We start from the raw sequence: 13,888 nt of genomic DNA on the forward strand, positions 1-13,888 counted from the left end.
GGAACATTCAAAATAAAAACACAAATCATTTCCCATGTCTGCTGTAGATTGTAGAAAGCATCTTATTATCCTTTATTTGACGTGAATAAAAATGTAAAAAAAGGTCTGTATGTGAAGTGTAGAAATAATCACACATTTTTCCAATGTACTTTAAAACGATTAAACACAATCCTCACATCAATTCAAGTTTTTGTATTATGTTGCACCAAAAAGCACTTAATCATAGTTACACTTTGAACTGGTTTCAGAGGACTTCATCCCACCCACATTGTGAAACAACACATTACAGTGAAGAATGAACTACCACACTTTTTTTTTTCCTGAAGCCCTCACTGAACAACAGAGGGAAAAAAAACAAAAAAAAAAATATGAAAAGGAATTACTACCAGTGACTCATCCAAGCATGCAGTGTGTATTAGAAGAACTTCTCAAGGGCAATGTGTTGATTTTGGTTCCTTTGTGTGTTCACACACCCTTCCTCTCTCTCCGTCTCCAGGTGCTGCAGGATGCAGGGCGTACTCCCTGCGTGTGGACTGCCGCCCCTGCTGGCCCTCCTTCTGCTTCAGACTGTGGGCTGCGGTGAGTCCTCATTAAACTATGGTCCGTCCTGAACACCTGGCCTGCGGAGCCGACAGGACAGAATTTACAGATTATTGCATGCAGCTTCACCACTTTCTGCTGTAACCTGTGATGTACAAGATTCTGACAGGATACATTCTTTATTTGTACTTAATTATATTTACTCATATTAGATAAGTAGTTTAGTTACACTATTATTAAGTATTTACTTGAAAAGTAAGCATGTTTGATTTGTTTGTAAATAATGTGCACAGGCTGTGTTGTAGTTGCTCTATGATAAGTCAGCATTGTGTGGGTCAGTCTAAGGATTGATTAATTTTACTATGTTAAACTATGGCAGTGTAATGTATCATCATACAGTTCTTCAAATAATTGAGATAAACTAACAAATTGGAGACAGGTTTCATACAGGTAAACTAATGTCTGTTTAAGACAGCTATCACAGGTAATGTGTAATGCAGGTGAACATTGATGTTTGTTTTTTTTACAGATCTTTTTTGTCAGGACAACTTGTTAGTTCAAGATTTATTATGCTCTAATTCTCCAGTAAACAGAGGTTTTATGAAACACTAAGGCAACAACTGCTGTTAATGCAAACAATTGGTTAGTAAGACAGAGACAGACAGCAGCTTGTAAGTTGTTTTTTTAATGTACAGTAAAAGTAATATGTTCATTGAAACTCCAGTAATACACATTTTAATAATGTGTGGTCTGTTACAAGTGTCTTGCATTGCATTACAATAATGGATCTTTTTATGACCTGTTGTTCCCAATATGGGTAACATACTTGTATTTGAAATCTGCATTTACCAAAAACACAGATTTCTCCCACAAAGAAAAAACTGGGAATACAAATAACTTATTTCTGTATTTTTTTAAAAATACTACTCCAAACACCTCACGTGATAAAGTCAACGATGAAGCTGAATAACAAACTTTCTATGGGATTCAATAGATGTGGGAAAGCTGTCTCACTGCAAACCTTTGTGAACTAAATTGTATGGGTATAACTTGTAGAAACATTATGCACATTTTGGAGGGAGTTGTTCTTACATCATCTAATCTGCATGGAGAAAAAAAAAGATATTCAGCACAAATAAGCCAGTAATTCTTGCATTTGAGCAGAGTTGTCACATGAGAAACTAACAATTAACCAAATGCAATCATATTATTATGATTTTGAGAAGTAGATTAGCAAATTTGAATTTGTAATATCTTTGAATAAATACTAATTTAATGCCAATACATTTTCACATTCAAGAATCAACTGAACTATAAGAATGTTTCTAGTTCGTGAGTTAGTTAGTTATTAGTTTTGCTTTGTTTTGTGTTTTTTTAATCATCCAGTTATTATTTTATAGTTTGTCTCGCTCACGAAAACAAAGCTTGTTTGAATGCGATAATGGATTCATTTGTCTCACTGGCACTGTGAAAGAAAAGGCCAACTTCTTGAAATAACAAGATAATTCATCACACTTAGTAATGAAGGTTAACTATTTTAGCAGGATCACTGAAGTGCATCCCCCCGTAATGTTTCTTCCATGCTAGTTTCTACAAAACAAGCAGTCAGATCAGATTGTCATGTCTAACACAAAGTGTGCTCTGGCCAAGTTAGACATCGAATCAAGTAGTCCCCGAGACATTCAGTTTCTTCTTAGTATCAGTGAGTGCTGGTATTGCTGTGAGAGTTACAGGTGGAAATGACCTTTTGTTTTTCTCCTGATAACAGGTTGATTACTTTCTTATCTTGTGATGAAGAGGCTTGCCTTCCACAGATAATCACAATAACATCAGTTAAAGCACAAACAGTCTCAGCTTCTGTACAAAGGTAGAGTTTAGGACAAGTATGCTTCATGGGGTTTCATCATAATTAGCTGAACAGAAATTTGCAGGTCTCTAATAGATGCATGGATGTTTGAGTCATCATTTCTTATCTGAGTGAAACAATCCTCAAATAATTGGTTCGTTTGGTTTTGTCAAGAGGAGTGAGATTGGTCCGTGGCGGGGCAAAAATGTGTGCCAATCACATACAGTGTCAGGTGGATCTTTACTGAATAGAGGTGGGGAAATCAGCATTCTGACTGAAAACAGTTTGGACTTTGCTGCCAGCAACGGTGCCAGAAAATTTTAAATGAGTGAGAAGACTAGCGAGAGTTAAGCGTCTATAATTGTGAGGTAGCGAGGTGAAGATACAGAACGTTCAGTTAATTAAAGATGGTCAGATTTGCTAGGAAACTGGTTAAATCTATTCAGTTGTGCACAAAAAACTCATATAGTTTATCTTTATATGAAGCCAAGTCTTTCATAAAATGTTGAATTTATCACCATCATTGCTGTCACGAAAGTAAAATTTTGTGGAAGTTCTTTAATTCATTTACTGCATATAACCCTGTGAAGTCCAGAGTTGCATGACATTGGATAATAGTTTTATTCACTCATTTTAAGTTGTTTACATTGTGCAGTGCAGATTTTTATTCCATGACAATGCTCAATATTTTAATTAATTAACAGAATTAACCCCCTTAATCAGAGCCTACAACCTCTCCTCTAGAGAATAGTACTCTCTGAGATTTAAGGTATTTGTTTACTAAAATCACCCCCAAAAGATAAAGACTAGCACGGCATTAAAACTACTGAAATTAATAAACACCACAGTACCTTTAACTTTCTGAAAATTATCCTGCAATGGTGACATTATTTATTTAACTCTTCATTTTCCCTCATTTCTCCCTGCAGCAGTGTTTACGTCATAAACATGCAGCATACCTTTACTGTTGAGCTGCTAGTAAACCTGATGCTCTCATTTAATCTGATTTTAATTATCCTACAAGAAGATGCCAAAGAGATGATAACGATAAAGAATAAAAACAAATATGAAAACTCTAAAGCTCATATTTATCCTGTCAGCCATTTCTAAGAAATTGAGGTAATTTTGACGTTTTGTTAAATCTACTGAGATACTTATTTCTACTATATGTATTTGCAGAGCTCATTAAGAAGGGGCTTTGATCCACCTGAAAGGCTGCAGTTTATGATCTTAATCCTTTCATTATGTGTCAGCAAGTTATCCAAACTTTAGAGAAGAGACTTGACATTTTGCATTCTGTATAGCAGACTTTTTAAACACTTGATTTCCAGTGAGAGCAAGGCAGACTGAGTGTCATGTCATGTGGTATACAAAAAGAATTGGTGTCATACAGTTTCATCCACAAAGACTTTTGTGAAAGTCTGAGTCATTCGTCAGTCTCTACTTCAGATCTCGTTGCTCAACTGCCCCCCTTTCTGTCTGATTGATAATTTATCTTTCCGTTTCAGGGAGCTCTGCCAGAAAAGAGGATGTGCTTTACATCCATGTTGCTCAGTCTTACTTTGTCGTCTCCGTACACTTGTGCAGTGAATATGTTTGTATATACATGTGCTCAGGACAGACTGCACACCCCCTCACTGCTCTCAGTGGCCTCCCTGGCCGTCTGCTCCTCCCTGTGTTGCTTTGTTTCTGCCTTCTGTGGAAGTAAAATAAATCTGTGAACCAGGCTTTGGGTCATGGTGTGACTCAGGGCTGAGATTCGCAGTCACAGAGATGATAAAAATGAAGCCAACTCTTCTGTCTTCCTCTATGTGTCTAAGTTTGCATGAAAAGCCTCAGGTTACATCTGCCGGGTAGTTGCAGCCAACGCTGAGCATCTCCGAGGAGCCTGATAACACTCTCCTGTGTGACTTTCAGAGCTTGTATGCCATACAAGTTCTGCTTTGCAAAAGATCAGATTTGGGGGGGATTAATGTCGTGTTTCTGCTTTCCATACTTTTCAAGCTTCTTGCATACTGCAGTATATTTTTTCATCAAGTGACTAGAAATACTTATTGGTAGGTACAGGGACTAGCCTACTGGAAGAGCATGAAAGCTGACACTTTGTTTAGCAGCCCTAAATTGGAAGGAAGGTAGATGTGTGTGTGTGCACGTGTGTGTGTGTGTGTGATAATAATAGCTTGATGTTTCTTGCACTTCTATACAACTATTTCAGTGCATATGTTTATGAATTTTGAAAATTATGGCTTCATGCCACGGTGTATCATTATGCTACACGGTGTGCAGGAATTAGTCACAGCGGCAGCCTCAGGGGAGATCTTGTGGAGTTCAACATGGCCTCGCTAAAGTCTGCACAGATGGAGCAATCTCCTCTGAAATTGAGGGAAAAGAAGGAAAAGAAGGGTGCTGTCTTGATGAGAGAGGCCTTGAGAGGTGATGATAGTTTGCTGAGACTATACCTTGGAAGAGTATTTTTAAGTCTTATTTGAGAACATTCCTAGTTTGATCCTGGACTCTCTGTGGAGTTTGCTCGTTTCATGTTTGGTTATCAGAGCCCTGGTATTCCTCGCTATTGATATGTGTCATAAAACTTCTACACACTGTGCAATTTCAATAATCTTATACTGTTATTACATATTGCACTGCAGCAATTGGATTTTATAAGCTTAGGTACAACAGTAAAGTCGACTGCGCAAGGTCATTCTCCACTGAAAACTGCTACAACATACTCCAGAATGATGAAATACCAAAGTTACCTGTTTATGTCAACTAAAAATACCAGTGGTGTTTTCAGGAAAAAAATATAGTTTTTGGTGCAGCTCTGGTTTCTTATCATTTCCTTCTGCATTTCGTTTGGTTCTTCATTGTTGACACAAGAGTGAGGAAACAAAATATTATAAATAGGGAAAGAAAAGGTACATATAGATGCAGATAGTGTCACTCAAGAGGACAATCCAGGTATTGACAACACATTTCTTCCACTGGCCAAGCAAGGAGCAAAAGTAAAAAAGTCGCTCCTGTAGCCAAGGAGGGGGCTGTTTGTGAAAAATCTCCCATGAGAGAAACAAAGCCTTTACTTGGGACCAAGCAGACGGCAAAGCCTGGGGTTAGCCAAGATGATAGCAATATTTTCTTGTGGTGATCATCAATTGCAAAATTCCCTGTGGTGATGGCTTATTTCTCCTGGCCACTATGGCGTGGTCTGCTTTGAGTTGATTGGGCATTAGCAAGTGGAAACAAGCTGGTTGAGCGCGAGCTGATTGAAATCTTTCAAGTTGGGAATTTAACAAGCACAGGGTTTACAACCATCATGGTCAGTTTGGTTTGATGTTGTATTTGGAAGAAGCACCAAAGATGCACATGGGTATCAGTAGGGAAGGTCAAATTAAAAAACCCCAAAAAACCAAACCCAAAAGGCTTCTCACATAAGCAAAATATTCCCAAAAATCCTGTAGCAAGCAAGCAATAGAATCATTGACTACAGAGTCAGGATCAACAGAGCGAACTGACACCTGATAGGCTGGAGATAGTACATACTGTATACTAATTGAAGACTATGAATCGCACTTGACAGCAATCAATGGTTATCAAGGTGAGCGCACAAACAACCACCAACGTCCCAATGCATCACACAATCTGTAAAATAAGTCTGCCCGCAGGCACTAGTAAAGTAATATTGACCTTAATATAAACTTTTTACTTTTTATTGGAAAAAGGTCAAGGTTTCTGTTACTTTATGAGGGTGGAAAATGTACCTTGAAAAGTACTTTGGAGGAGTGTCTTCACCCATCCAAACAATTGCTAGATGCATTTTTCAAGTTAATGTTGCATAGAGCTGAAGCATATCCAGTCAACACAGGGTGAAAGGCAAAGTATTCCCTGGACAGTTTTCCAGTCTGTCACAAACCAGAGGCAAATAGACATCCAAATATTTGCAACTGCAGCAAATTTTAAGCAATTGCTTTGCTGTGTATGTAAGTATGTAAGTAGTGACTACTGCCCCACTGTGTTGTCTTTATATATTGATATTTTTCCACTCAGAAGGTGGACGAATCGAATATTAGTGCACATATGTGATTGTCTCTTTGTGATTACAGCAAAGTGGTTTGAAAGCCTGTATTTAATTCTTTTTTTATTACTTTCTGAAACAGTTATTTGGAGTCAGAATAAGAATGTTTTTTCAAGCCATACAATTTGTAGCAGTGCTTTAAGTGGAAAATAATAAGTGCCAGTACTCCCCTTAGTGACCTGCTGTCAGTCTCTCTTACTAATATGTGATAAAAGCATAATATGCAGTGGTGTGTACAGACATTTTGTACGGCAGGTGGTCAGTGTAAAATAAAGGCACCTTGTGCAGCGTATGGTTCCACCGGCTCTCTTATTGTAGGACTGAGAATAAAAAATAACACACAAAAAAAAATCACAAGTACATGTTGTAAGTAATTGCATATTTATTTTTTAATGGCAGGCGTTTAAAAATTCCCTAAAAAATAGAAAAAGAGAGAGAGATGAGTGGATGCCCCTGTTGGATAAATTTTTTTTATTTTTTATCAGTCTGTACAGCATTACATGTATTGATTGTAATTTAAGTGGGTAACTGTGAAAAAAGCTGCAGTGCATCCATTTGAAAATTGACACAGAGGAACCTGGGGTTATGTAGAACAAGAATGTGGTGCAGTTAGTTGAAAACAATTGGATATTTTAGGGAATTTTAAAAAATCTGCCTTGGCAGCATTATTTCAATTATGCGTGATTATAGTGTGTGATTCTGAAAGAAAAGCTGCAGTGAATCCACTTGAAAACTGATATGGTGGAACTTGGGGTCATGTAGGAATGGACAGGACAGGATCATGGTGCAATTTTCCGAAAACAAATTGATTTGCATTTTTAGGAAATGTCCTGCCTCTACAGTAATATAACGTATTGTGTGATTTAAATGTGATGAAGTTTTAAACACTGCTTCTGTGGTGGGGCGACAAACTGGATTGGAGGGAAAGAGAGAAACGGGGAGAAGGCAAGTGAATTACTGAAAAAATACACAATCACTGAGGGTTTTAGCTCTGGTCATAAAGTATTTTCCTCTGAGGACGATTGGTCAGCCTCGGAGCGCAGCCACGGCGTGCAGTTACGTGATGCACCTGAATGCATCACCCATGTGGCATGAAGGTTTACCAATAAAAACCCATACATTAGTGGAATTGTTTAAGCTGCAGGGTTCAAAGTATGTGAAAGAAGTAGAAAAGTTCTGGTACGGTAGAAAAAAGCCCTGGTACGCTGAGGGGTAAAAATTCAAAGTGCCGGTACTGTGTACCTGTGCATACTGCCCCACTTAAAGTGCTGGTTTGTAGGCACTTTTTAGTTTCATTATATCTCTTTGCATTTTGGTAAAATCCTCATTTTCACTATGCTTTCGGCAGAATGACTCAGTCTTTCCATTGATTTTCTGCTGGAGAAGTAACTTTGTCCTGATTTCTACAACAAAGCAGCTGGATGTACAGTTGCCCTGAACTGGGGCAGTAGTGGCCAAGAGGTTAGAGAGGTGGACTTGAGATCAAGATCAAGATCAGCTGACGTGTCACCACTGTGTTCCTGAGTGGGACCCCTGACCCCCGCCCCCCATCAGCTGCCTGGAGCGCGGTAATGTGGCTGGACCTCTCTGCATCCCAGAAAATGGAATTTCTCCAAGGGGATTGATAAAGTATGATTAGTTTAGTTGAAAATTGTAAATTTATATACATTTTACTTGATTAGTCATCTTCCTCCATTCGCACACAGATGCACAATAACCACATATACACAGTCAAAATGAATGGCATCAATCAAGAACAGGTCGTTAAAACCTTGGGCTTCGGTGTTGTTTCAGTGTCATGCGCAACACAGGAAGATTTGTTCCGTCAGGGAATTTATTGGCAGACATTACTTTAAAGCCAGTAGCCCATAAGCCCAAGTATATAAAACAAAGCAAAGGTCAATTGATTTACATTATCTTAGACTTTGTTTAAATGCCATGAAGTATTTCATTGATTTAACGTAACATGGTCTGATTTTCAGTGACAGTACCAATGCATTTAGTTTGAGGAGCAGACAACTCAGAGTGCTTCACACTGGGAGAGATTCTAAACTGTGTGATGGTGCGAGTATGTTTAATATCCAAAACAGCTAAATCTGTTTCTGAGGAGGATCTTTGTTTTATGTATTTTCTTAAAGACAATACACTTCAAAATCAGGATTCTGCCGCTGTCTACTGGTCATTTTTGAATGGTAATAACTAAATGATGCAATTCTCTATACCAATGATTCCACATATAATTTTAATTTGTTGAAGAAAGGTGTTTTAATTTTTTAGATTATTTTCTATGAGTGCCTTTACAATATTTTCAAGTTTGGACCTTTTTTTTTTCTTTTTTAAAAGAAAACAATGCTTTTTAAGAATGTATTCAGCAAAGGGCCAAATTTTATTTAAGAGTGAATAAAGAATGGGTAGGAAAACATGAGTGGTGGCATGAAGAAAAACCATCAAAAGCAACAATTGAGAGGAAGACTGAGAGAAAAAGGAGACAGGTGGGAGTTGGAAGGATGTTTTGGCGAAAAGATGTCATGCGAAAGAATATCAGCATCGAAACATTATTTCCAAACTCTGTGTGACGTCCTCCTGACAGACCTGCTGTGCTTAGACAGACAACATGAATACGAACGAACACGCACATGCATGCATGCACACCCACCACATACACACATACACATGCGTTTGAGGGTGTGTGACTGGCTTTGTGTCCATGTGTCAGCGTAGGGGAAAGGCAGCGCAGAGACCCACACCACTGATCAAAGAGGAACACAAGCAAGAAATCCGTCCTCCCCCAACCCCATAAATGTGTACTCCCTCATTGAATTTCCATTATACACTATATAGCTTTAGAGCTCCCCCTTTGAAGAGGCCACCCCTAAAGCATAGAGTTTAATGTATGTGTTTTTTGCTGTGATCAGAAGCTCCTTCCCCTTCTTTCTGCATTTGTGGTAGCTCTGTTGCCATGGATATCATTTTTGGGGTTGGCCAGAGCAGCAATAGACCTTTATTCTCTCTCTTCTTAAATGTAACGTGTCAATGGTAAAGAAATTCCTCCCTTACATGGTATTTTATTCTATGTCCCTTGTTTTCAGCATCACTATTTGTGCATCATTCAAAGTCTGGTTGAAAGGCTACATTTCTACACATCCGGCAAGTGAAAAACAACAAAGCTTAGTCTCGTTTCCACTTCACAGAATGTTCCGGTACGGTACCGTACAGTATGGTACGGTACAGTTGGGGTCTTTGTGCTTCCCCACTGTTAAAATGGTGGATGTTACAGAAAGAACCGTACTAAATGGTTATGATTTGTCATCACCCTTCCGTTGGGGTACCCAGCACTTCAGAACAGTTCCTATAATGAGGAGTAAAGGGCAGCTGTCTGCTGATCGATCAGTGATTTATGTCACTCTCAATAAGCAGTAATATTTAAATAGCTCATTGGCTGTATAAACCCTCCCATTGTTGTTTACATACTGTGATCTGTGCTCACTGGGAAGTGAGCTTGTTTTACCTTAAAAATTGGATTTTCAGCTTTTATTCCAGATGAGATTTAAAAAAAAAACTCTACCTCCTGGGAGTATATGCAGGGAAACCTTTGCTAAAGAAATTCACAATTTATTCTAAATAAACTATAACTACAGCCCTTGGTGTTACGCTTTCCAATATATTGCTCCAAATGACCATGATGTTCTTTGGCTAAGTATGCAGTGAATCTGAACATCTCAAAGTAAGAATATATACATGAAAAGCATAAAGTGCTTCATGTGAAAGCAATACAGTTTCCCAAACTTATTTGAATAATTAGGTTTGAAAACCTAAAGGCATAAAAGTAGACATTTCCAGAAACTGTTTAAAGCCTTTTCCTGTGAACTGTTCCAATGTGTTCAACCAACAACAATTACACGCACAGTCAGAGCCTCAGCCTGCTGCGGTCCAGTTGCTTGTGTTGTATCAGCTGTCATTTCTTAACACAGTGATCAACTAATAGCAGCAAGCCTCTGTCAGACAGCTCATCTGTCATGATTTATGACCTGCACGCTCATCTGCACAAACACACTCTTACACTAACACATAATCAGCTGACACGCACGCGTCAGGAGTGAAGTGGCAACAACCGGAGACGATGCACACGATCGGCGCTGGTAGCTGTTGACTGGCAGCCTGACGGATTTGATGTAGGCAAATTGAAAAGAAAGCAACCTTTGTCTTGAGAAACCAGCCCTCTCATAAACAAATAAAGAGACAAAATAAAAAAAAGAGGGAGAAAACAAGGAATGATGTTTGCAATTGTGTTCCTATTACAGTGAAAATGCCATTACCTCCCACCCTTTGTCTGTGTGCAGCGCTGTGCCAGGCACATGAAGGCCCTCCGACTGTTTAATAATTTGCAAGCACCTCTAAAGGGAAGACAGATGGGCCAACGGTGATGATCATGTAGATGCCACTGCTAAAGCACAGCTAGAAAATACGAAAATGTGAACTCTCTCTATTAGCTGCGGGAAGTGAGGATTCCAGGGGGAGTGAAGGATGTGTCCTACTGCACTGTGCCCTTTTTCAGCACTCAGGATGAAGAAAGACACAAGACGAGGTCAATGAAAGATCCCCTGTTAACATTTAACAAAGTCCACCGCACCTCATTGGACTTTTATGCCATTGAGTCTTTTCCTTAAGCACTTTTTTGGCTTTGTTTGTGCATTCATTGCAGGATTTCATCTCATCTTTATCACCTCACAGCAAGGTGATCCGCGTTTATAGAAAAAAAAACATGTGACAAATAGAAATATGAAACAAGGATAGATAATCAAACAAAAGAAAGCCTCCTGGGGTGGGGGGGTGGGGGGGGGGGGGGTAGCCTGTGACTTCAAATCTAAATGCAGATTTGACGTGGTGCTGTTGGGGCTGTTGCTAGTTTGCATCTATTACAATGGAGGGAGAAGGCAGTGTTATTCCATTTTCATTTTTTGATCCATTTGATAATCATTTTCACATGTTCCTATACTGGTTGTAATTTAGGCTTTTCGACAAGAGAATTTGAAATAGATTTTATTTGATATATTTGGGCAAATCATAGCCCCAGCTGGGAGGCAAAGATAAACATTTGTAACAATAAAGTGGACAGACAGAGTGAGAGGAGGAGAGGAAGAATGTGAATGAGATTGTGATTGTAAAGCTTGGTTGGCTTCATTTGAAGCGCTGTCTTGCTATTGGCAGTATAAGTAGCATAAATGTTACCCAAATGGTGCTTATCCAGGTGGAACCTAGCAAGAAACTGGCAAGCAGATTAAACATTATTGATGCCTCTTTGTTGAAGAATAAATTTGCCTGTTTTTGTTCTGAGGAAGCTCTCGGCAAGGTGGCTCAGAAATTGCAGTTTGATTGTCTCATGGGACGGTGCTTTACTCCACGTGTGTGTGTGTGTGTGTGTGTGTGTGTGTGTGTGTGTGTGTGTGTGTGTGTGTGTGTGTGTGTGTGTGTGTGTGTGTGTGTGTGTGTGTGTGTGTGTGTGTGTGTGTGTGTGTGTGTGTGTGTGTGTGTGTGTGTGTGTGTGTGTGTGTGTGTGTGTGTGTGGTGAAGACGGAGGTACACGGCTGAATGTGTGGTAAACAAAGATGAGTACCACATTCTCAAGGGGGATAAAGCAAAGCAAGTCACTGTAGGGAGTGGAATCTGATAGCCTCTTCTGAAAGTTGTGCTTTTTGATTGTGTGTATGTGTGTGTGTGTGTGTGTGTGTGTGTGTGTGTGTGTGTGTGTGTGTGTGTGTGTGTGTGTGTGTGTGTGTGTGTGTGTGTGTGTGTGTGTGTGTGTGTGTGTGTGTGTGCGCACAAATCTGTCTCTGTGTCTGCCCAAACACACCTCCTTCTGAATCACAACAGTACATCTCTACTTTTTCCATCCCATCCTCTTGATTCCTTTTCCACATCACATCACTCCAATTTCCAAAGTTAAACATCCCTCCAGCTTGTTTCCACTTTCGGTTTTTCCTCATGCATTTTTCTTTGTTCAACTCTTTCCAGGCTCACCAACCTACACCATTTGGTTTTTTTCATCTTTTACATATCAAGAATTCTCTCCTCTGTCAGCAGGAGAGAAAAGCACATTGCTGCTGCCTCAAAATAAAACATATATTGCAAATATCACACCACCTGCCGTCTCGTCTCATTGTTGTACTTGTGTCATTGACTGTTAGTTACACTGAGAGAGAGGAAGGTTTGTGGTAAGCAATATTTTTGGACTCTCAAAATTGTTGTTTTGAACCACAGTTCAAACTCTTCTGCGATCGTGGAGAATGTGTGTCATTTACATTTGCTCTAAAAGAAATCCCTCCATTTTCTGCACACTCCTTCATCTAGAATGGGGTTGTGAAGTTTTTTAGGTTGTGGAAAGAAGCTGGAGTATCGGGAGGAAACACAACACTGACAATCCCAGTCAGTCATCAGTGTCAAATAATGGACAATCTTTCAGTGAGGTGAAAGTACTAACCACTGCACCATATCACTGGATTAAAATTTTTTGTTTGATACTACCAAATCTGACAGAACTCTTGAACACGTATCTTGAGAATGAGCAGGTCAGCGACTGACTAAGTGCTTCAAGTCCACTCTAAATTGGGTGACTTGAATTTCGAAGAGTTTAACCCACTCTGGATTTCGAAACGTACACATATCGCCTGACAGAGGAAAACCAAGAATCCATTCTTCAGAGACATGCTACACCTTTTGTTTTCTTCTTGGCTTACAGGAATTCATTTTGCCGCCGGATAATGAGTGAAAACCTCAAAGCTTAGAGGAAATACTCAACGACCAAAGAGTACAGGCACTCATGGACTTTGAACCACCGCCAGCCTTCCTAAACCCCCATGAGGGACACTTGAACGTATCCGTCACATCACAGGAAGCTTGTTGGCAAGCATTTGGCTCATGGTGGAAAAACATGGTTCCAGGGGTTTTATGCAAATAGCCGCAGCTCAAATTACTGCTGTCATGGAAGTATTAGGGAAAGCTAAATAAATATTACTTAGTGAGCCAGCTCTTGATTAAGTTTATAATTAATTAATAAAAAAAAGTTTAAAAAAAGCTGTAGTATTGCCAATACCTATATATTACACACACACACACACACACACACACACACACACACACACACACACACACACACACACACACACACACACACACACACACACACACACACACACACACACACACACACACACACAACAACTCTGGCCAACTTGAGCATTATAATCGCTCTCAGCAGCAGCCAATACTGCTCCCATTTATGATGTCATTCTTGTCATTTTAAAAGCCTCTTGCATGTTCGCATGCCCCACTTGCTGGGATGAACTCCTCTGAAATGTGAAAATAAAGCCCATTCCAGAGCATGAATCCTGCCTGATGGGGACATGCAGAGCTGCACAGATCAGTCGATGAGGTTT

The 13,888-nt window shown here is 39.4% G+C and overlaps 1 protein-coding gene across 1 annotated transcript in view; it reads left to right on the forward strand.

Annotated features, from left to right (window-relative positions):
* Nucleotides 1-497: 497 nt before the first annotated feature.
* ncanb (neurocan b) overlaps nucleotides 498-13,888 on the forward strand; it is a gene marked incomplete at its 3' end in the record, with an annotated part of 120,943 nt that continues 107,552 nt past the window's right edge. Inside the window, exon 1 of the mRNA XM_080506282.1 lies at nucleotides 498-579. Within this exon, the coding sequence (XP_080362408.1) occupies nucleotides 507-579 (73 nt within the window). The 5' untranslated portion in view covers nucleotides 498-506. The remainder of the gene's footprint in view (nucleotides 580-13,888) is intronic.

Source organism: Blennius ocellaris (assembly GCF_963422515.1).
Source record: "Blennius ocellaris genome assembly, chromosome: 12".
Classification (NCBI taxonomy): Eukaryota; Metazoa; Chordata; class Actinopteri; order Blenniiformes; family Blenniidae; genus Blennius; species Blennius ocellaris.